This window comes from Haliotis asinina, chromosome 15 (assembly GCF_037392515.1).
Source record: "Haliotis asinina isolate JCU_RB_2024 chromosome 15, JCU_Hal_asi_v2, whole genome shotgun sequence".
Taxonomy (NCBI): Eukaryota; Metazoa; Mollusca; class Gastropoda; order Lepetellida; family Haliotidae; genus Haliotis; species Haliotis asinina.
Genome location: NC_090294.1, coordinates 9,809,917 through 9,834,135, shown reverse-complemented (window position 1 = coordinate 9,834,135; position 24,219 = coordinate 9,809,917). Strand labels below are relative to the sequence as shown.

At 39.9% G+C, this 24,219-nt stretch overlaps 3 protein-coding genes across 3 annotated transcripts in view; all 3 read right to left on the bottom strand.

The window, feature by feature from the left end:
* LOC137266177 (ionotropic receptor 25a-like) overlaps positions 1–3,348 on the bottom strand; it is a 31,055-nt gene extending 27,707 nt beyond the window's left edge. Inside the window, exon 1 of the mRNA XM_067801663.1 lies at positions 3,120–3,348. Coding sequence (XP_067657764.1) covers positions 3,120–3,216 — 97 coding nt within the window. The 5' untranslated portion in view covers positions 3,217–3,348. The remainder of the gene's footprint in view (positions 1–3,119) is intronic.
* A 1,692-nt stretch (positions 3,349–5,040) lies between these two features.
* On the bottom strand, positions 5,041–23,626 carry LOC137264836 (uncharacterized). The gene is made up of 6 exons (XM_067800171.1): positions 23,487–23,626; positions 10,795–10,957; positions 9,599–9,743; positions 8,825–8,946; positions 6,883–6,970; positions 5,041–5,349 (listed from the first exon to the last, which is right to left on the bottom strand). The coding sequence occupies exons 2-6, from the start codon at positions 10,835–10,837 to the stop codon at positions 5,226–5,228; spliced, it is 522 nt and encodes a 173-aa protein (XP_067656272.1). The 5' UTR covers positions 10,838–10,957; positions 23,487–23,626; the 3' UTR covers positions 5,041–5,225.
* LOC137264837 (uncharacterized) lies at positions 13,272–19,038 on the bottom strand. Its single transcript, XM_067800172.1, has 5 exons — positions 19,000–19,038; positions 17,879–18,044; positions 16,686–16,807; positions 13,903–13,978; positions 13,272–13,462 (listed from the first exon to the last, which is right to left on the bottom strand). The coding sequence occupies exons 2-5, from the start codon at positions 17,959–17,961 to the stop codon at positions 13,357–13,359; spliced, it is 387 nt and encodes a 128-aa protein (XP_067656273.1). The 5' UTR covers positions 17,962–18,044; positions 19,000–19,038; the 3' UTR covers positions 13,272–13,356.
* Positions 23,627–24,219: the final 593 nt, after the last annotated feature.

Below are 24,219 nucleotides of genomic sequence, written 5' to 3'. Positions count from 1 at the left end.
CCATTAACCCAATTAGCAGTGAGATGTCTTATCTGAAGTGTCTCTTGACAAAGACAAATATATTTTCAGCTTCATTACGCTCTCTGTACAAACAAAAATAGTTCGCTCGTAACGATCGTCACAAAGTGTAAGAATCCTATAGAGAGAATTTGGTGCAGATGTTTTTTATTCCTTTTTTATTGCAGCCCGAACTTTAACATCTGTGTTTCGTCGCATAAATGAAAAGGACTGAAGTTGGCCATAGTTAGCGTGTCGGCCTAGTATGAAGTTATTTATCAACAAATATGATACAGTCCAGAGATACAAATGCCGTTAGAACGACGTGATAAAAAGTGGTCAATATGAGAGAATACTCAGAATTTATTTAAGATTAAACAGATTTCATTTGTGGAAAAGGATATAGCAGCCGTGAATATTGCATGAATGGACCACTGAAAATCAGCGATGACACCAGGTGTTCGTAAAATGGGTACAGATGTCCTGAATTACAGGAAGCATCCGAAATCATATCACGTCATGTTGTGTTCAGTTATGTTTGGCTATGTTATGTTATATATTAGTACCCGACTAATATTCCACTTTTATCAGTGTGTCACCTTGGTGTGGAAACCCAATACACAATGATGAAGGTCTCACACATTTTCCACTTTGGTAATGAAATGAAAAACGTCACGAGGGTAGGGGTTGGAAGCAAATCTGGACAGACAATGGTGGCGCCTTCGGCGACAGGGCCACCCATGCCTGCTTCAACAGAAGGTGAGTGAGTGAATTTACTTTTACGCCGCACTCAGCAATATTCCAGCTATGTGGCGGCGGTCTGTTAATAATCGAGTCTTGACCAGACAATCCAGTGATCAACAACATGAGCATCGATCTACTCAATTGGTCAAGTCAGCGAGCCTGACCACCCGATCCCGTAACGGCAAGCTTAGTCGCCTTTTATGGCAAGCATGGATTTCTGGAGGCCTATTCTACCCTGGGACCTTCACGGGTCCCGACAGTAATGGAAGTGAGTGAGTGAGTGAGTGAGTTGAGTTTTACGCCGCACTCAGCAATATTCCAGCTATATGGCGGCGGTCTGTAAATAATCGAGTCTGGATCAGACAATCCAGTGATCAACAACATGAGCATCGATCTGCGCAATTGAGAACCGATGACATGTGTCAACCAAGTCAGCGAGCCTGACTACCTGATCCCGTTAGTCGCCTCTTACGACAAGCTGAGTCGCCTTCTATGGCAAGCATGGGTTGCTGAAGGCCTATTCTACCCCGGGACCTTCACGGGTCAGTAATGGAAGTTTTTCGGCGATTATGTGGGTGTGGCTTCGACTTCCAGAAGAAAATGTGAGTGACTAACTTCGCTTTTATGTCGCTTCTAGCTAATGTTTCAGTAATGTCACGGTGGGGGAAGCAGAAATGAGGAGCATGGTTTGTTCCGATACGTGAAATTGAAACCGTGGCGTCGGTGTGACTAGCAAACGCTTTAACCACTACACTACCCAACATGTTTACGGTCAGCCATTGTCTTAAATATCAACAACCATAACATATCTGAGGAAACAGACTCCTTAGGCAAAAGAGTGTGAAAATTCTACGACCGTTTAAAAATCAGTGATGACTCCTGGTGTTTGCAAAAAGGAATAGATTTGACCCGATTGAGTCGACCCGATCACAAACAATTTGCATTAAGAAGTTACAGGTTGTTAACCGACGTAAATATGAAACTCCGTCATCTTCTGTCGTTAGATTTTACATAAAGATATACAGGGCAAAGTTGCTGTATTGTCCACTGAAAATAGTGGTGACACCTGGTGTCGTGAGGAAGGTAAGCGTGTTTGGTCCTCCCGGTGTCACCATCATTCAACTCAATTGCTTATTAATTGGTATGTAAAACTCTATATAAACGTATGTGTGCATACAAATGAATTTGAAATTAAACTGCAAATGTTGCAGTAATTTGAAAAATTCTCAAGGGCATACTTACCGATGACATGTATTCGAGCACATTCAGCAAGTCTCGATAATCTGCAAACCTCGTTTCACCCTTACTAATTTGTCAATAAGTGAGTGAATATTGCACGAGACTGCATGAGAATGTTACAGCTATATGTTCCGACTGCATTGTCATGGACGTCCTCGACTACACGCAAAAGACTTCAAAAATAAGGTCGTTACAGTCAACAGTCCATTAATGTTTCAAGTTTTCAAGCATTTTCCGGGAGAGTTTAGGTTTCTGTTCCCTTATCACCCCACCCTAGCCTAACCCACCCAACTCCATCCCACCCCGCATCATTTGGTGAGTTACCATAGGACTAAGGTTTAAAGAATTGAAGTAATTAAAACGATTTTGTAACATTTAAACTGCATTGTTTTATACAATATTCCCCAAAATGTCGATCTGTGTTAATGATTTACTTCTCAGGTTGTTACAAAGAGTATATACTTAGATATTTTATAGGCATGTATTTGAAAGCTTTCAGAAAAAGAGATATGGCTCAGAAATAATTGTAGCAATGCCAACACAAACTGCTGAAATAGTGACTCCATCTTCAATGAATCGATGGTATCAATAGTGTTTACAGAAGAAATAGATATACTTGATCAATGAATCGTTAACCAATCCCTGATGCATGCCGAAATATGGAATGGTTCCTGTCAGCGGATCTGAGTGTATTTACAGAACTGTTGCAAAAATAATGTGTCCCAATTTTGTTAATACCGGCCCTGATTACCTTGACATTTTCATAGGAACGGCACTGCCTACACAATGTTTCGCTTTTCAGCATTTTAACTCCTTCAGTGGGTTTTATGAGAACACACCTTTGCCTGCTCTGTAATGTTGCCCTGCGTCCATGTTGTTTACCCGGTGTTCTATGTACGTACTGTGACATGTCACCACAGCATGCATCTTCAGTACTATTCAGCATGATTCTTCATGTTTCCAATACAGCAAAATCCTCGGTTGACACATGACCCATCATGGTACTGTGTTTAAACAAGACTTATAAACTCATTATAGTGTCTCTAGTACCCGGTTTCTACACACATATACGTGCTTCATTGGTGATGATAATATATGTACATGTGATATAGCCATAAACGTTTAAAGAATATACGTACCTATTGTTGGCGGTACGTTTTCGGCACCGGTGCCATGGGACAGAATAACGACCACAGCAACAACGAGTACCAAGGTTGCCACCATGAACGTCGCCATGTCGGTATTCCTGTCTACCTGTATGAAGGGCCTGGCACTGTTCTACCTGTCCTTTCACTGTGGTATATCAACACTACAGAGATCGATACATTCAAACAAGAGCTGTGTGACGCAGATCAGCACATCAACCAACTGAATTATTTACCACGACACAGACACGAATCCTTCTGCTGCATGACAAGCAATGTGAGGAGCTGAACGCTCAGCACCAATTAGCACATTCATTATAAGCTCCTTGCACGGGTAGGAAACAAATACCTGTCAGTCAACAGTGTTGTTTAATCAGATGCAAGTTGCCAGTGTTCATTGTGGTTGCGAGAGAAATCAATGAGGTTCGCGTATGGAATTCTACCAATGGTGGTTTGATTATTGGAGGGAAATCATTTTAATGTTTGGTAATATGTCGGTGGTATTGATTTAACAGGCTTTAACGTTGAAGTCTTTATATCCATATTGTATTTAATGGTTAATCCAGTAACAGGCATGGGTGTCATTGTAACCATGTATTTGTCATGGGACATAATTTATGTCAACATCACCATTACACGCAGCCTTGCAGAAAAGTGAATCAAATAGAGCTTTCATAGAATGAAAGAAATCTGGAAAAACTCTTGATTATAACCAGGAATGTTGGTCATATCCAAGCAAACATTTCAAATTCAGTGTATCGTTTATATGATGCCCTTATCTGTCGGGTATATAATGGCATTAATGACCATATATATTGTCCCTGACCATCATTTTTGACCATCGTCTAATGTCTCATTTATACCACAGCTGGTTTTCCTCCTGTGTCATCGATTCCTATCTCTATCGCATCACATTCATTATCAATCAATGTGATTACCAAATCATGTGTCACTGGCAGTCATGTGCATTGTTTTATTAGTTATCAATTATGTATGAAAGTTAAAACAGATGTGAAATATTTCATGCCACTGGTTGTCATCTACAGTTGGTCTTTGATTATGAACAGTTGGGTTTAGGTATGTATTGCACTGAGTTAAATTCTTAAAATAAATAAAGAACACTTGTACTTTTATATGTTCCCTTATTTGTTTCCATGAGGATGTCGACAGTTGCCACTAATACATCCAGCGAATTACGATGAAGTTTATACAATATCTCTTTCAGATTCATTTGATATTTGCTATGATGCATTAAGTCACGCATTGATTCAGTAGTCTTGGCAGAGCCTTTTGGACATCTGTATTTGGGGTCTTCTTTTGCGCTTAATATGTTTAAATGTAAAACACCACTTATTATTTCCGAAAACTATCTCTTTCGTAGAAGACATTACGTTAATTTGATGGAGTCACCACCATGAATATCTCGTCAGACGAGGACATCTCTGTGTTGTTACGTAATTGTCATAGTAATGTTCTCGCAATACTGAAACATAACAGAATGACCTGGGTACACTAACGTTAGACACAACTCTGTATGGGGAGAACACATTCATGGTTTCCATGTCTGCATTCACGTCTGTTTCTACGCCTATTTCCATGTCTGTTTCTACGTCTGTTTCCCCGTCTGCTGCCATGTCTATTTCCACGTCTGTTTCCCCGTCTGTTTCAACCCTTGCTTCCATGTCTATTTTCACGTCTGTTTCTACTTCTGTTTCCCCGTCTGCTTCTACATTTGGTTCTACGTCTGCTTCCCCGATTGGCTTTCCCTCTGGTTCCACGTCAGTATTTCCACGACGTGAAGCAACACTCAGTCACCAGCTGTAATTTGTAACAAAGAGTTTGTCCCGACACGATGAAATATATATGAATTTTTTAGCACAACGACTGAAGAAAAACATTGAAGAACACGCAAGAATTTCACGCAAGTGTAATTTATTTCTGTTTCAGGTATGGGCATGATGATCAGTAACTGAGCAATGGCGTTTATTATCATTTCAGGAACCATTTGAGTGGGTTTAGTTTTACGCCGCTTTTAGCAATATTCCAGGAATATCGGCGCGAGTGACACCAGAACCGACCCGGATCATCGGCGTCTAGCATTCAGAAAGACTCCATAGCCGATAGGAACATAGCTGGCAGTTCAGAAAATACTGACACAGCTGAAGACGAGCACACACTTTCTGGAATGGTCCTCATCTCTTCCTGAAGACAGTCTTTCATGGACCTGAAGAAATAGACAATATATTACCGTAAGAGGATTCCTAAGTGCCTATGTACACTCAAGGATAACGATCAAAGGAAGGATCTTCAACACCACAGGCGAAATCAACAAACATAGCCCTGATGCTGACGTGAGATGATGACATTTGGAGCTTTTTTCACCCACAAAGTCATTTAACACACATCAGTACTTTCCACCTCTTTGCCTCATCTTCATTACCACCTCCCTCTACATCACTACATTATTTACCTCAAGATGCACACTACCACACTATCAACCTTCCATAACCATTCACTATTTCACCAACAGTCACACACTGCTACCATATCAACCCCCACAGTTACATACTACTACCCTATCAACCTCAACAGTCAAACAGAGCTACCCAATCAACCCCCCACCCAGCCACACAGAACGACCGAGTCAACCTCCACACCACACACTACTACTCTATCAACCTCCACACCACACACTACTACTCTATCAACCTCCCACAGACACACACTACTACCCAATACCTGCACACTACTATCCTATCAACTGCCATAACCACCACCTACTATCCTATCAACCCCGCACAGACACAGAACGACCGAGTCAACTTCCACAAGTACACACTACTATCCTATCAACCCCTACAAGCACATACTACTATCCTATCAACCCACATAGCCACCCACTGCTACCCTATCAATCCCATAACTGCCCTCTACTTCGCTATCAACCCCTACAGCCACACAGAACTCTCCCTATCAATCCCACGCTCACACACTTCTACCCCATTAACCAAAAATAACCTCAAGCTGAAGCATTAAGCTTATTTCAGTGACAAACTGTTGTGTTACCACAATAGATACACAATGCATTCTCGTAGCCGTACACCTCTACGTTTTCATGCCTCATAGACACTGACTAAATACCGATGACACAAATAGCCACACGCAGCTGTGATATACTGCTCTCCACAGCCACTCTCTACAATGCTATTATCCCCTATAGCCCGAGACTAATATATGATGAGCTAGAATCCAAGGTATTCCTAACATCGCAGTCGAGGATCTGTATACTTGTACAGTCAGTCCTACAACTACGCCTGGTTGTTCTCAAAGCGAATACACCGAAAGGTCCATAAGCTTCTAAAACGCCTTTGAGATACATATAATCAAATATGCTGGGTTTTTAAGATCCACATGTGGATAACTCCTCTTGCGCCATATACTCACTGACTGCATTTAAGCCTGCTTGATTGTTGCCGAAAATATTGTCAGCGGTTTTGTCAATGATCTGGCGGTACATTGACGGCCTCGATCTAAATAATTCATCATGCTGACTTACACATCCTTGACTTTTCTTAATACCATGAAATTTTTCTTCACCTTGAACAGTTCTTTACAAATAAGTTCTACATGTCAGTGCGTCTACATCTGTATTAATAATCGTCTTGCTGTGTACATTGTGAAAACATATATATATTGATACTCTGTAATATATTCCTACATTCCCCGCTGACGTCATGGTGAGATACGCTATACTTACTCGTACGCATCAATCGACACCCTATTACATTCGGTCCACTTTTGAAGGAATCGAGAGTCACTCCAGCAATCAGCATTACTTGTAATTACTGTAAACATATAACCAGTGACGATTAGGGTTACAATTGGTCGTCTTCAGCAGCCCATGAATGTCATAAAGGGTGGCTAATGGGATCCGATGGACAGGTTCGCTGACTTGCTTGACACATGTCCATCGTACCCCAATTGAGTAGATCGATGCTCATGCTGTTGATCACTGGATTGTCTGGTGCAGGCACGTTTATTTACTGACCACCGACACATCATCTCGAATATTGTTGACGTTTGCTTAAAAGAAATTTAACAAACATACCAACCAACATAGCTATAAATATGAAGTGGAAATAGTTAGTCTTAAGCAGCTGTCAAAACAGATTCCGGAGGACGTCAGAAGCAAGATGTAGATGGAGGTGATTATCCTGGAAATGGAGTATCACTGAATGTCAGGTACGACAGTATTTGGTGCGTTTGCGAAAGTCACGTCACACACCAGTCATAACCTCTGCAAATGAAATATAAGTGCAGCAATGTCTTGGAGTTAAAAAAGACACCATTTATAGAAGCATAACACAGTTTGTCGCTCTCTGGCAGGTGTTGACAGCGACTTGTAGAAGTTATATCCATGTGCAAAACTGAACCCATGTTGGCCAAGATATTTACATAGAGCACATCCCTCTCATGTCCGAACAATATCTGGTTTTTCGGAGGCCTCTGCATGTCCTGAACATGAAATCGAATATAAACACTGAACACATAGGAGTTCACTACCTGTGCATATCATATACGCAGCAATTGCATCATGAAAACCATGAAACATATAATTTGCTTTACTGGAGCAGCAGGAATACAAACTGTACGTGGTACAAAGCATACAATGTAGAAATAGCAGCGATTCTGTTCACTTCGAATGGGATTTGTTTAGGAATACATGTCGGTGAAACAAAGGATATTTGCATGGTTGTTGGTCGCACAAGGTTGTAAACAGCACCTTTCCAGCAATATGCAGTCGGTCTGTCATTTATCAGATCTGGCAGCTTCAGTGGATGCTTGAGACAAATGTAACGTAGTTTTAGGCTGAATGGGGGCCAAACATGTAGAGCATAAAGTCTTGGTTTACTGCAATTATGACAGGAAAGGTTTAGTAGATCATGGCCTACCTCTTAATCATGCAAATCCTCAAGTTTTTGAGCCAATCCCTCTACTGTGTGGTATAGATGAGCATGAATGTACTAATTATATAACTTGTAAGGAATGTTCTGTAGACTGACTTTGGATTTAAGACGATTATTCCAGTTACAGTTCATAGGGTCAAAATAGCGTTGACAGTGATCATAAACATGTCGCAACCGTATATGACTATGGCACGGCATGACATTCCGACACATTGCCTTCAAACCATCAAGACAGACATTCATTTAGACCTGGTCTCCACATTTGTTTGAGAAATGGGTCAATGAATTAAAAATTAATGTCATGTGGGATATTGTCGTAAAAAGAAAAAAAAGCCATACGTTTCGACAGAAGTCCAAACAAACACTTATCAGTTTTATAGAATCCAAATCGTATTTATTTCGTCTGTCTGAAATACCTGATGGGAATATAAGGAAAGCCGTTCCTTGACTGTGTTAAGAATAATAGTCAGTCGCAGTACGTCATATCATGGTAGTGTACTGGAAAATCTGGCAAAAAGAAAGCTCTCATAAAATCCTTCACCCTCTACAGACCCTTCTGTTTGGCATTACATATCTGAAAAATCTGTGTACTCATTCTGCATCAAGACTAAATGAAATAACCCCGGAGAAAGTAATACTGTATACTTTAGGTGCCAGGCCTAAAATTACCATGACCGACATGTTAATCTGTTGAGATAAACCGAAGTTGTCCGTGGACGATGTCCAGCTTACCATCGGAATGGTCACACAGGTAGGACAACAACTGAATGTTGCCGTCAACCGGCAGGGGGATTGAACAAAACGGCATCGGTATTGTGGCATTACATCGCTGTCGAGCAGCTGCTGTCTCCGCCCTGAAGGAAATATGTAACTAATAAGGTTACAAATATAAATGACATTCAATGTTGGGGCGATATTATCTGGGATTACATATGGACTTATTCGCAGCGTTTAGTACGTAAGTGACATTTCGAATCTAGTATGATCAAGAGGAATATTTTTATGGATAGACAATGTCTTTTATGCAGTGGATGCGACTTTTCGGTGAAGATCCTAACACCATTATCAAGCAAATGATACACAAATATGCACAAGGACGAGTATTTGAGTTGAATTTCAAACAGTTGAAGAGGTCGATGTACGGTGTGTTCAATACACGAAAACGTCGCAGTACTGCAGTTGCCTATCCATAAAAAGTGTTCTTATTTATTCACGATGTGCCATTTCGTGAATTTTGGGGGTGCATGTCTTTATGATGTGCATTTAAACATGGTCGGGGATAAAACTTCAAATGTTTTACAATAAAACTTGTCAATGTGTTGCTCTACATGCCATTAAGAAAAACAAGACAGAAGATTGTTCAGATATTGTTATAAAATCAGGTAAACGGTCTGGACATACGGCGTCTGTCACGTCAGGAACGGCTCAAGCATTGTGAGAGCGAACGCTTGAACCATTAGTCTAGCCCACCACCACAAAAAGCCCCAAAACGTTTGAGATACTTACGAGCAGTCAATTGAGAGCACGCCTTGTGTTACAATACTTGATGGGGAATGAATGATATTAAACAAAGCCTCCTGGGACAGGACCTGATAGCACTGACTGAGCCACCCGTCGCACTCAACTGGTAAGCGAAATTCAGCAGTGGAGACTGAAATGGTGATGTTAATTTCCTCAACCAAGGTGCCTAGCAGGATGTCCATCATTTGGTCACGATAATGATGATGATGTTGATGTTCATGATGGTGATGATGGTGATGATGGTGATGATAACCACGATCATGCTTGTCCCACTGAGGCGCTCCTATACCATGCATAATATTTCCTGAAATCTTGAATACAAGAATCTTTGTAAACAATGAAGATAAAATGTTTATTTTTTTTCAGCTTCTGATTTTAAGTTAAAGAGGTTTCCATTTACAAATCCAAAGAAAGGGGCAATATCAGTAAAACAAAACAAGCAAAGCGCGTCCTCTTTCATAACGTGTCTTTTTCATCTTTACTTTTAGGGAAAAAAGATATTATGCTATGGAAATGCATGATGTAAACATCAATCAAGAACAGAACCCATTATGGATATGTTCATGTTTTTTTCAAGATTGATGATAACGCAAAGATCGTATAATATTCTGCGTATTCTAGCTGATACAATTACACACTCCCGTCCACACCATACCCACTGTGAAAGTGTGCGTTTTGTAAATATACTGAAAGAAACAAATATAGGAACATAGGAAAATTCAGGTGATCATTTGATATATTTTATCTTTCATCACGAGCTGTCCGTTATCACTGTGGAATAAATCTTCGAATAAAACCTATCACTGCCATGAAGTGGTGTTCCCTTATTTGTTTCCCTCAGTATATACCGTTCTAATACACTCACCTGCCACAGAAAGAATTTTATTCATTCCGAAATATTCACTTATTGGGGGCAGGAGTGACCCAGTTGTCAGTTCGTGGTGTAAAACTGCACCACCCACCCCACCCTACCCTACCCCCGTGTCATGTTACGTTACGTTTCTAAGTGCCTCGGAGCCATACTTATGTACTTAGGTTAAACCAAAGTGCGGAAACGTTGAGATCTGCATTATTTCATATCCCCTCCTCCGAGTAATCTAGAATGTCGAGATATATTTGGTATATTGTTAAAAGAGGCGATAAACCAAACTCACTCATTCACTCAGCCGCTTACTACTTACATGATACCAGACACCCAATAAGAAGAATCTTCAAACTATCCATGTTGTATAAGAGGTCCAGTGTGTGTATGTTTACAATCTGCTTCAGCAGCTTGCGTCAATCTGATGGCTGTTAGCGTCAAGCTTGTTATATGTAGACTAAGGTTACACGTGGGCGTCATTACTGGGATAAAATGTCAAGTCGAAATGATTATACATAATTTGTGGGTTTAAAGGTGATATCATGATAGGTGGAGTTCCCTGCAAAGTAAAAGTTATGTAATATTATGGCGTATGAACACTCAAAATGCAAAATCAAAATATTGCGTGAGAACACTTAAAATGTATTATCTTTTGAGAGAACTCCAAAAACATCTCACCATGTTATGATGTGAGAATTCTTAAAATGTATAAGCTTTTAGGGTGTGAGAACACTCAAAATGTATATAATCTTTTAAGGTGTGAGAACACCAAAATTGTCTCGACATATTATGGTGTTGGAACACTGAAAATGTATCATCATACCAGTGCGTGAAAACTCTCAAAATGTATCATCCTTTATCCCATAAGAACATCCCAAATGTATCAACATATTATGGTGTGAGAACACTCAAAATGTATCAACACATTATGATCCGAGAACACCTAAAATGTGTCGTTATACTAATAGGTGAGGAAACTCAAACGGTGTCATCATATTAAGGCGTGAGAACAAGCAAAGTGTGTCGTCATTTGTGGTGTGAAAACAATGGGAATGTATGATCATATTAAAATCAAAATGCTCGGAGTCCATTGAAGGATAGTGTGAGAAAGCTCAAAATGTGTCTGTTCATCATTTATGGTGTGAGAACATTTAAAATGCGTCAACATATTATGGTTTGACAACAATCAAAATTATTGTCATCATATTTATTGCCTGAGAACATTTAATGCCATCATGCTACTAACAGGACTGAAGTCCAGTACACGTCTTAATATGGGCTTATTAATTATTATTCATGCTTATTTCGATGTGAAAAACCGAAACAAGCAAGTGAGCGTGTTTAGAATTGCCCCTCTTCACCAAGCATGGTCCTTATTAACATTTTATTGAAATAAGGCTATACCCAATAAAAACGATGATGATGATAAAACCGTTAAGAACTGCGCAAACCAAAATCATGAGAATAATGATTAAGTGAAACTATGTCTGCACTTATGACTGAAATTTTTAAAATATATTTACATAACTCTTTCGATAGTAATCCAAGCCTCAGGACTGTCGTGTATACAATGTCGTTTAGCATGAACACGTATTAATGGACCGCTTATGATGCTAGGTGACCATGAATAGCGTATAGTGAGTCTGCTTAAGTCCATTGAAAGCAACAACACTGGAACATACTGTATCAGTCACACTAGAATCACCAGTTCTATCATTTCTGACATTATATCCTGTTGACCTTTATATTTGCAAGTTCACGTCGACTTTCTGTAATTACAATTATTTAACAAGTCATATTATGCTAAAAATTACGCATAATTTGTGAGCTCAAACATGTCGTTATATGGATCTGATGGACAGCTGAACTGTGACACACATTATATTTTAAAATGAGAGACATGTGCACAAATGAGTCGACACTGTTCATTCTTTCATACTGCATATCAGTATTCATAGGATTTAACCCGTGAAGATCCGGACTAAGACTGATCTTTGGTAACCCATGATTGCCCGAAGAGGCAGCTAAATGGATCAGGTAGTCAGGCTTGCTGGCTTGGTTGACAAATGTCATCGAATACCTAAATCAAATAAATGCTTAGATCGAAGCTAATGATAGTTAGTTGAATGTATTAGTCAGTGTGGAGATCAGTGTCATGTAGGTAATTCTGTTGTTCTGTATAAGGATCATCATTAGTTAGTTGACTGTATTAGTCAGTGTGGAGATCAGTGTCATGTAGGTAATTCTGTTGTTCTGTATAAGGATCATCATTAGTTGACTGTATTAGTCAGTGTGGAGATCAGTGTCATGTAGGTAATTCTGTTGTTCTGTATAAGGATCATCATTAGTTAGTTGACTGTATTAGTCAGTGTGGAGATCAGTGTCATGTGGGTAATTCTGTTGTTCTGTATAAGGGTCATCATTAGTTGACTGTGTTGTTCTAACTTTGTTGTTCTGTTTAAGGATCCCCATTAGTTATTTGACTGCGTTCGTCTTTGTGAAGATCATTGTCATGTAGGTAATTCAGTTTTGTTTCAGGATCATTATTAGTTAGTTGAAGGTCAAGGGTCTTTCTTTGAGGGTTACACATTTCAACTGGTAAATGAAATGAAAGACAAGTTCTTAAAAGCGTCTCATAATACATGCCATCACAAACCTATTTCGGCAATTCACTGATATATGACATTAATAAACCTAAGCTTGAGACAATGTGTCTTTTAACACCGTATAGCAAGTAACAAAAGCACTGAATTTGAAAGGTAACATTTATAAAAAAAATACCCTAAACGGCAACACAAGTACAGAACTATTTATTGTGTAATAAAGATATATGTTACACGAAAGGACCAGTTGATCTGTAACGGTGTGTATCCACTGACATTCAGATAACCAGCGCCAACATCAGCTGCCTCACGATGGCCCCTGTGTTTGTAGAACACCCTTGCAGGTTGCCCACACTTTGTTCAGCACACGCGGAATATACATCCCTGTAATCAGAGCATACACGTGAACAGCAGTCACCCATATCTGGTCCACGATGTAGGCACCCATGTATGTATTTAGATTTGTCGTGTGTTAGAAATACCAAATCACCGCGTTACAAAGTGGACATGCAGGGCTAACCGAGTCAATGGTGCAGCTATGGTCAGTCAGTAAAACCACTCAGTGTCACTGAACGTCAATGCAATAACATATCCAGCCTTCAAATAGATTCTAGTTGGCGTAAGGAAAAACGTGACTATCACTGCATATTAATAGACAAACAAAATTAATATCTGTGATGTTTGCCAAACCTGCAAGCAAGTCCTGTCTCACCTATAGCACCTACCATTTACAAATTTGCATGCGGCAATGCGTTATCATTGAACGACGTCACACAGCAGATTCATAGTATTGAAATCGTATCGTAGGTGTAACAGGTGCCTACCTGTCATCATCATAACATGACCTTATAGCCCCGAACAGATTCCCACTGGTCCAGCAGGATGCTTCCTGTACGATATCTGTTAAAGATGTAAAAAACGGAACACTCAATAGACGACGTCGTAGTATTGATGATAATATAATCCTGTGTAGAGCTTGCGGCTATCCTTTCTTTTTCTATTCATCTCTTTCGATTGTGTCAAACCCTGGGTAACTCGGAGAATGGGCGATCTTTATGAATTTATCTTCCCTTCACTAACCCGCTAGGTGTGCTGATCCAGACGGTCCAACCTTAAACTGACAGCGCAAGTCGTATGCGCGATATGCGCCGTACGTGTTACTATAACACTTCGAGACAGTTAACCAGTATAGCCTTCACCGTCACCGGAAGCGTTCTCGCTGGTGCATATCAAGTGTTGTGTCCTGAAATATGTTTTCCATGATTCTATGAAACGCCTGGGATAATCATGACTGCTTATATTGCAAGAATGAATCGCGAAATAGAAGTTCGAAGCGAGGCGGTGGGCATAACGTAACTTTTTTATGTCTATAAAAGGTTGTGGTGCATGAAATACAAAACCACTGTATGGATACATAATGCATAAAAACACTGCAAATTTCTACTGCATTTTAATGATTTAAGGGTATAAATTACAGTTTTTTGTTTTTTCTTAATTTTTAATGATATTAAAATATGCATTTATTAAATATAATAGTTCAGATACAGAAAAAGCAATGCTACTACTAGGATAAGTACATATTCAAGGTCACTTTCCAATTTTTTATTACATAACTAGAAATAGATATATTCATACTGATTATAAATTTCAACCTCCAGTATAACAAATGACACTGTTAAGTAACAGACAGTTTAATTTCACTGTAGTATCTATATACAGCTTGCCTCTACAATAATCAGCTTATTATAATAGTCATGAAAAGGCTGATAGTGTATTTGTTAGAGCTAGCTCTTCATGTTTTGTTGCAATAGATTGATTTTTCAAATTCTAACACAAATATATTAAATAAAGTCTGAATCTTTTCTCACTTTACATTATAGCTGCACTGTACAATGTTCTAATTTTGTTTTCGTATGACGGTGCGTGTGTACTTTAATATGAAATGACAAATGCATGACTTTATAACAGTCATTGTACATATTATCTGCTAAAATTGTACTGTATAAACAAATGTATAAACGTATCTTCATAGAATGTTTGCGGGGTTTAATTCAAATTTATGTCATTGAAGAACTGTTAAATACAGAATACAAATGTATAGTTAGATAATATGTGGTCTGTCATGAGAAATATTTGTCAATATAATGTTATCAAAATAAGAAACACATATGTAATGTAATTCTATCATACACATCTTCATGGGGGGTCAGAATTATATGTTGTTTGTTGACACATCTCCGTAAATGACAATTTATATTAAGAGCCTTAAGTTGTGTTAAATTTGTGTACGAAGTGAATGAATAAATTCGCATATATAAAATGAAATATATATAAAATAAAGCACTGACTGATGGACTTATTTTACACGGGGTACATATTTAATTGCAATCTGTGATGACTGGTGTTTCTGATGCATCCCACTAACTGCTTGGATAATCGGTGTATAGCACTTTTATAAGTATATTGTCAGAATTCAAAACCAAAATGGATTCAGATGAGTGAGGAACCGCTGCTCAAAACGTAATAAATATATTTCTAACTGTTACATTGCTTACGTAATTTCTTCAAATGTCAGGGATTCGTAAAAATCACAAATTGACGACAAAGACTTCCCAAGGGTGTATCTCCCATTTTTCACATTGAGATCGGTTGTAGTACGGGAACTATTTTTAAGATTTGAATGCGGCAATTGTTGAAGAATTACCGATGGAAATAAGATAGGGGTTGATAACTTATAAAAATAACTTTCATAGATGCTACGAAACCCAAGACTTGCACTGCCTCGTGTTCTGTCATCGGAAATGCAGTGACAATATGCCGTTTTTCATTGCGTTTTTCCTCTTTATCTATATCGTGTCAGTTCGTACTAAACTTGGAAATTAAACAAACAATGTTTTTCAAAACTAAAAATCAAAGCAAATCATGTGCCAGTTAATGACATTTCGTCGGCAACGATAGTTGTTTTCAGTGAAGGTGAACATGAACACGGCAACGCGTATGCTGGGTTCTGTCTTTACGTGTGTCATGTTGCCGCAGCGCTCATTCAGTCGGGAACAAGACCGGAAGCAAGAAGTTGGACCGTCGCTTTTATCATTTTAAAAGGAGAGTTATCGAACCTCGCAACAAAAAGATCGCCCATTCACAACATATTCAACATATTTCGGTGTTTCATTGTAATGTGAATCCAAAACAAAAGTTGACAGTGTTCATCTTGGACCGTGTTGTCAACGTGTTGAGTTTAATAAACATGTATTCGATACTGTTCTGATCTGCGTGGTATGTAACGATAGCAAAAGAAACGCAAATTTCGAAAAAAATGAAATCTCATATTAGTAAGCGTTCACGTTTTTGTCTGTTATTGAAACACTTGGCAAAAGCTCCTGCTTTTCCGTATATTGTCAATCAACTACACGTATTGAGTAAGAGAGTTGAAAGCCATTGTCCCTTACTTTATGACTATGTAGAACCCTTCATGACATGACCATCTTAATACCTAAGATGATAAGATGATGATCTAGGCTATGTTGCCACTTATTGCCACTGAAACATGTACTCGACACAGCAGTTCACATGATATTCAACATAGAAATCCCCAAACTGCACGCACCTGCTTTGTTTCTACAGATAATATTGAGGGCAGTGTGAAGTCTCAGATCCATTTGGTAGGGTGAAGCACACAAGAACGATGAAAAGTTCGTGCATTCGTCTGCTCGATCTAGGTTCTGTCGGCTGAAATAACAATATGGTATAACAAATATAGTCTTGCAAAATTTTATTATGTCAATTTCTTTCTCTTAATGTTAGGTAATCCAATCGTAATTCTTGTTGGCACAACCAGCACAAGAGGTTTGTAAGATAAAGTAAGAAGACGCCACATGTCACAACTGAAAGTAACAATATCAACACCATGTGACAGACATGAGGGCAGCGACAGTCAGATACCGATGTGTCCAAGTTGAAGGATCTACGTAAAATGTTGATGCTGTCCGAATTTGATCATGGAAGAAAGGTAGGAATCTTTATAGAGGTAGGAAAACGCAGGGGCAACTATCATATTCGATATAACCCTACTTTTGACTCATCAAAGTTCGACACACCGGTATCAACTAGTGTGATGATTTTATAAGGCATTGTACAATTGCGATACCAGAGGTTTAAGACGATATTTGGTATCTTCGCTGAAAGGGCATTTTTGAAAGTTGTAAAAATTGGAAACTCTTAGACAATGTGATCGTTGAATGTAGCCTGTCAACAACAAGGAATGCTCAGACCCGAATATCCAGCAAATCAGATTCCAACTGGAAGAATGTGGGAATGGGTCACTGAAGATCATTCATGCCACAGTTTCTAGAAGTCATCCATCTTATCACACTCTTGCGAATGGTCTTTTTTCTTGCCACTCAAGTTTCGCAACAGGTTCTATTATCAAACAACACGTGTCCCATTTCCCTATCTCGATAAATCGAGTTATCCGAGATAACAGTAAAAAGATAATCAAGTAATCATCACGCAGCGGCCGATTTTACACATCCAAACAACCATAATTTCTGCACACCAAGGGGCGCTGAAGTAGCCTAGTTGTTAAAACGCTCTCTCGTCACGCCGGAGACCTGGGTTCTATTCCCCAGAGGCGTAAAACTAAAGTCATTCCCTCATTAAACACATCAAAGTTCAACACAAATAATCTCATTCAGCAATAATATTGATAGATGGTCCGTACCATTACAAGTAAAACAACCCACTTTATCATATACATATTTTGAATATTTTCAAATTTCATTAAACAATTTTTATTCTTACCTGCAATCAAGACTTAGACGGCCATCTTGGATGAGCAGCTCAAACGCTGGTGGTCCCAGGATATTCAGGACTGACGCGAACATATTCCTGCACGATGCGGTAAAGCAGTCACGTGGTGTTGTTTCAGTGTCCCTCTTTTTAAGCCACTTAAAACCGCAAACTCTGTCTTAAAACGTTTGAGGACATTTGGTACAACCATATAACATATACCACATGAAGTCATATTTACACAATGTTTGAAAAGCAGAACCTGGAGAGACAGGACATTGGGACAAGTAGACGAGTTGTGCTTGATCGGAACTTAAGTCTCAGACATATCCATGACCTGGTCCCACTTGCACAGAGCAACTTTAGTTACCATCAATCTTAGAGCGCTACAATCACTGTTACAATACATTCAACGTACAAGTGCCCTAAGCCACTTGCCAAAACCGATCTTAACGAGATTGTAAGTCGGCATGAATTTAAGATCGCGATCTTAACTAAGATCGAACTCTTCAACGGTGGAGGTAGGAATTTCATAAACTCGACTCCATGACCATGTCGGCAAGTGCGCATAGCATACTGCGCAAATCAGAAGGGGAACTGATTGCTGCACACAACTGACATACGTGCCTCAGTTGCACATTGCAGGATCTTCATGGACACTCAAAAATAAAAATAAAAAATAAAATACCAGACAATATAAAAGCACTCTCCAAACGTGAAGCTAACTATTTGCGTGAAAATGATACTAATTTGAACGCCATTTTGTTACAGACTACAATGATCTTACCTTCTGAACATTGGTTCCGAGTTTTGATTGTAACTAACAATGATCTTAGCCTAATATTGGTTTGTGCAAGTGGTTGGCGATTGTAGCCGAAGCCTAAAATCGCGATCTTAAGGATTTACAATAATTATAGCGCTAAGATCGCTTTGTGCAAGTGGGCCCTGATGTCGTTTATTAAAGATCAAACAGCAATAAAACTCTGGCATATTCACCACATGGACAGAAAAAAACCCAGTGTGGTTCATGTAAGGATCTCACAAGAAGATTCATAATGATAGGAAAATTGGGATAACTTCGGCTTTCTATTACGTGATCCACTGAAAAGCACTACAGGAAAATGTGTACATACCAGCGGAGAGGAGAGCCAAAACCGCAAGACTTATCACAAACTTCATCCTGATAACAGTTGATGTATTTAGTGTCACGGGATCTTCCTTGTCCTTATATAGGAAGTTAGATGTCTCATAATAGGAATTTATTACACAACCAATCGTGCGAAAGGTTACCAGTGAACCACTCCTCGTTCAGTTACTTGACGTAACTGCTAAAATTTATAGCTTTTCGCAGCACCCCCCCCCCCCCCCCCAACACACACACACCCAAAGAAAAAAAAAAGAATGAAACGAACTTCAAACATCACTAGGGGTCTTTAGATGCGACTGCATAGTCACTTGTTTGCGAGGTCTAGGCTGACATTAATTTTACTGGGCAAATAATGACGTTTGTGGCGTAACTAACTCATTCGCTCTCTCACTCCGATCACCCACTCACGTGCGCCACACAAGCAATATTTCAGTCATGTCGTAGCGAGCAAAAGTTAAACATTTACAGCAAAACCGTTTATACTGTTTACATTCCAGTCGGCTGAGAGAAGTATAATAATTACACTATCGGAGATTTCTGTTATGTCGGCGTATATGTGTGAAACCTTATCGTTTCCACAGGCGTGATATTGATGGTATATTGCTAAAAGGGGCTCACACACTCACTCATAACACTTACGGCCAGAAACATGGTTTTATACTGGAAGCTCTAACCACCAGCCTAGTCATTTTAAAGGGAGAAATTAACATACAGTGTATGAAGTACACGGACATTAAATGAACTGATCAAGTAACTTTGACCAAGTGTGAAGGAAAGAATTAGAAATGTGAAATGAGCAATTGTCACAATTTCGTTTTTTGAAACACAGTAGAGAAGCAGCCTCACTCACTCACTCACTCACTCACTCACTTTGAATACAAAATATCCAATACAACTCTATCCCGTTGTACAGGTTTCCCTGTCGACAATGAAGCTGTAATGAGAACGGAAACCTCAATCAGCAGCTGTCACTTGCGGGCATTAACAAACTGGCCCCATTAATATGGCGGGATGTGATCAATACGAGATAATATGTATGTGATACGTCTACACAAATGGAAACCAAATACATGTCTAGTTATGGTTCCGGTTCGAATTACGTGTTTTGATTACTTATAAAAATGTTCTAATCCTCGAATTCTTCTTGAAACGGTGTGAGCTGATGAATGACAGCACTTTCAGACCAAACAACATCCAACAGTCACACGGACCTTACTCTTACTTCAATTAGACAATTATTTCCATCTGAGATTTGAAACGTGTCAGTGGACATCCGTTATGTTTTCAATCAGGCATACCACTTATTGCGTATGTATTCAACCTAACCTTGATGAACACTAATTGTATGAAAGCAGGTATGAAGCGTGAGAATTACCATGGTCAGAATAAATCAATTTAGCAGAACAAGCGCGTTTCTCTGAAAGAAATGCCAAAGATGGACTGAGAAAGTGACCTGCATTAATGGGGCGCGATGTAAACGGGAGGTAAGCAATAAGCTCTGTGTCGTGAGAGACTCATTGCATATCATTATTGAAGAGTGCAACGATATTTGAGTATTGCAGCAACAATACGTCGCTTGAGGTCGATGCAAGGTCACATTGCAGAAGTGGCTGGTGTGGATAGGCGTCAGGACATATTAAAGGGATATATAGATGCAGGTGGCAGATTTCATGGTTCTAACGAAGCCAAACAAGAGCTAAAAGAACCTCAACGTCATCCACCGGGGCCTGATGACATGTTCGGGCTACAGTGATGATATTTTGGATGTGTACGTTGCCTTACCAAGGCGTTGAAACAACTACTTGCGACACCGCTTGTCCTATCCCGGTGATACATTCTGATGATGAAAATCTACAGTGATGATATTCTGGATGAGTACGTTGCCTTCCAAAACGTTCCAACAACTAATCACGACATCTCGTGTCGTAACGACCGCGATGCATGATGATGGTGATGATGATGATAAGAGCAAGGATCCAGTTCAAACTTCTCCGTCTGACATATAAATCTCTTCACAAGCAAAGTCTTTCATAAATATCGGAGCTGTTATCAGCGTATGTCCCAGCACGTCAACTGAGATCAGAACCAGAACTTACTGACAGTGCCACCGTACAAACTCAAGTCATTTGGTTTGGATCTATTGAACATTATGCCCCTTCGTGTGGAACCTTCTCCCCCAAGATATGAAACTTTCTCCAACGCTTGATTCATTCAAAGTTGGTCTCAAACTGTATCTGTTCCGATAGTTTTACGAATCTTGCTAACTTTGTCATCTCCCATTATTCCATTGTACTTCCGTGATTGTTGCGCCTTGAGCATGCTGCAAGCGTGGAAATGAGCGCATTGCAAATGTGCACTATTATTATGATCATGATGATGACGATGATGATGAGCTACAGTGATGATATTTTGGATGTGTAGATTGCCTTTCCAAACGTTCCAACAACTACTCACGATGTCTTTGCATCTCATAACGAATGATGATGATGGGGGGGGGGGGGGGGAGAGGAGGAGGAGGAGGAGAATATGCATAATGTAAAATGTTGCAAACATGTTTTCACAAATAGAAACATGTATGTTATGTGTCGGTCATTTACACCAAAGGTCAAACAAGTGACTTTTAACAAACAACTCTATTTTACATACAACGCGAGTCTCGTGTTACATCAAACACCATCCATCATTTGACATATCAAAACTTTAATGACACTGCCATTATAAATGACTGTCCTAAATCACTATTTCCGTTACATGATTTATTCTGGGTCGACCTTCAGTAGCAAACGCCCTAGTGTTTTGCATGCATTACATTTTAAAAAATAGAATATTTTTAGATGACCCCATGACAAGGCCGGACACCTCGATGTCCCCCATCCGACTGCGTTGTCGATCGCTACGCTAACATCGGAGGCAACCGATTATAATTTAATGTGAACATAACCATGGATCACCACACGTGGCACCAACAAATTCTTTATTGTTTTTTCTGTAAGTCGATTGACAGCCGATTTTGACCAACAACTAAACCATCTTGACACAAATCAGATATATTCGCGAAAATGGGAGCTTATTATGCCCAGGACACATACGCTGTCCTGACAATTGTTCAACTGAAATAATGTTAGAACATATGGTATACGACAAAATAAGAAATTGCATTGGACATTCTTTTTGTCATTGATGACTCAAACTGGGAAATTTTCTCCACATGTCTACCATGAAACCTCACGAAAGCTTCAACAGCGCCATGCATGTTATAAACTTGATCAAACCACTTTTCAGCATGAGTGGTATGGCGCTAGATGAAATACTGATTGTGAAATATATAAACATCAAAGCGTGGAGGTGTTGGAAGATTGCTGGACATGAAAGGAATGTTGAAATCAACCCAAGCAGATTCACATGCACGAAAAGGCAGATCCGCAATGACATACAAATGACACTCCAGTCATAAATTATGAACGACCCCTTCCCATGAATCTCCTACGGAATCCTCAGGTATCGGTATTGATTCTGCTGACATTGAGGACAATGAGTCTGTGTCATCTTCTAGCTTTATCGACTAAACAAGCATCACGTGTACTATCCAGTGCTGTCAGTGAGTTCCATAAGAACGTTGTCTGTGAGCATCCAAAGTCACAATTTGTACAAGCGACTTTAACGTAGTTTTCAAGAAATAAATAGGGATTGGTAAACAAGGTGTTACAGCTTATATCAACTCCGCTTCCACAAATCATTTTACAAGACCTTGAGTCTGAACAAGATATACATTATCATACAAGTTATCAACTAAAACAGATTTGAAGAAATGTGCTGGAAACAAAGGGGGGCATGGTGGGCGAGCTGGCTAAGGCGCCAGGCTAGTGATCCAGCGAAGTTGAGGTGCCGGGGTCGAGGCCACATGTGACCGGGAGTAAACACCTTGGAGTCAACTTTGTGTGCAGACACTTTCAGTGTTGTCACAACCCCCAGTGTACAGTACACAACCCTGTGCACTTAAAAGAAACCCACGAATCCGTTGGTATATGACTAGATGGTGGCCACATGAACACGTGCATACACCTAGTTGCGGGTACAGCAACGTGCAGTAAACTTGAGCAAAGTACTGTGACTATGTGTCCCACTCCACCCAGCTGTCAATTGGGTACCTCGTTAGGATGAGAGAGCCACAATAAACTCGGTGCGCCTTGTGGCAGCAAGAGTTATATACTCCCCAGGGAGTTGAGATTGAAATACGATGTGCTGTTGAGATTGACATCCAGTGATCGAGGGAGCATGCACTAGTGCGTGGATATGTGCACTATATAAATATCCTATCTATCTATCCCCCTCAAACCACATCTGAAATTCCCCGAGCCCCAAGTGCTGTGGATAGATTAGCTAGCTGCCTGGTTATCTGACCTGATAAACTAAATTTCCTGGGCTGCCATGTTTATAAAAGGATTACTAACAGCATCTCTAACAGTTACTCACTCTGCGCTTCAAATTTCTTTTTGCTAGGAAGATCCGGGTCACGGCACCATTCAAGATCCGTTCTTCCACTTCTTACTTGTAACAAAGTAAGAGACACCACCAGAAGTACAAGGAGATATCTGCCAAGCAGGATATCTGTCGCATCATAGGCTCTGAGTGACGTCAGGACCAGGTCTGAGGCCAACTGGCTGGAGTGTGCACTGGACTGGTGCCGAGACTGAGTGTCTGCTCTGAGTCAATGTTCTGAGTCCTGAGATCATATATGCTTCGAATTCATGTGTCCTTGGCAGGTCAACAAGGGGTCAAGCAGAAGTCATCGTTTCTCACCTGTTATCTTGTGGCCTCTTTATGGGTAAATATCCGGTCAATCAGGGGTCAGATATGTCATCGTTTCTCACGGTTTTCTTCTGGCCACTTGGTGGGTAAACATTTGTTTGTCTCCCGATTTTTCACCGTTGTTGTCACTACGGTTTATGAGGGTCTTCTGCTTTTTCTGCAATTTAGGAGGGTTCTTCAAGAACCCTTTCAAGAGTCCTTCTCTAGTCATTCTGTGGTCACTCGATTGTAAACCACTCGGTGAGTAGTCAGTTTTTTTTGTCCTATCCCTGACCTGTCCCTGATCCCTGCTGTCACTGGCTCGGGGTCCACTGGGATGACTTTGCTACAAATGTATCAGCCTATTATGGTGTGAGAACACTCAAAATGCCCCTTTCGTGTCCATCACCACATCACA

What these genes read in the sequence shown, in the direction of transcription:
- LOC137264837 (XM_067800172.1), bottom strand. Translation starts at nt 17,961, where the DNA reads ATGTTCGCGTCAGTCCTGAATATCCTGGGACCACCAGCGTTTGAGCTG. An exon ending in TATCTGTAGAAACAAAGCAG is followed by an intron (nt 13,979 to 16,685) that starts GTGCGTGCAGTT and finishes CATCTTTAACAG; the next exon opens with ATATCGTACAGGAAGCATCC. An exon ending in TCATGTTATGATGATGACAG is followed by an intron (nt 13,463 to 13,902) that starts GTAGGCACCTGT and finishes CTCTGATTACAG; the next exon opens with GGATGTATATTCCGCGTGTG.
- LOC137264836 (XM_067800171.1), bottom strand. Translation starts at nt 10,837, where the DNA reads ATGGATAGTTTGAAGATTCTTCTTATTGGGTGTCTGGTATCAT. An exon ending in GTGCTCTCAATTGACTGCTC is followed by an intron (nt 8,947 to 9,598) that starts GTAAGTATCTCA and finishes TATTTCCTTCAG; the next exon opens with GGCGGAGACAGCAGCTGCTC. An exon ending in CCTGTGTGACCATTCCGATG is followed by an intron (nt 6,971 to 8,824) that starts GTAAGCTGGACA and finishes ATATGTTTACAG; the next exon opens with TAATTACAAGTAATGCTGAT.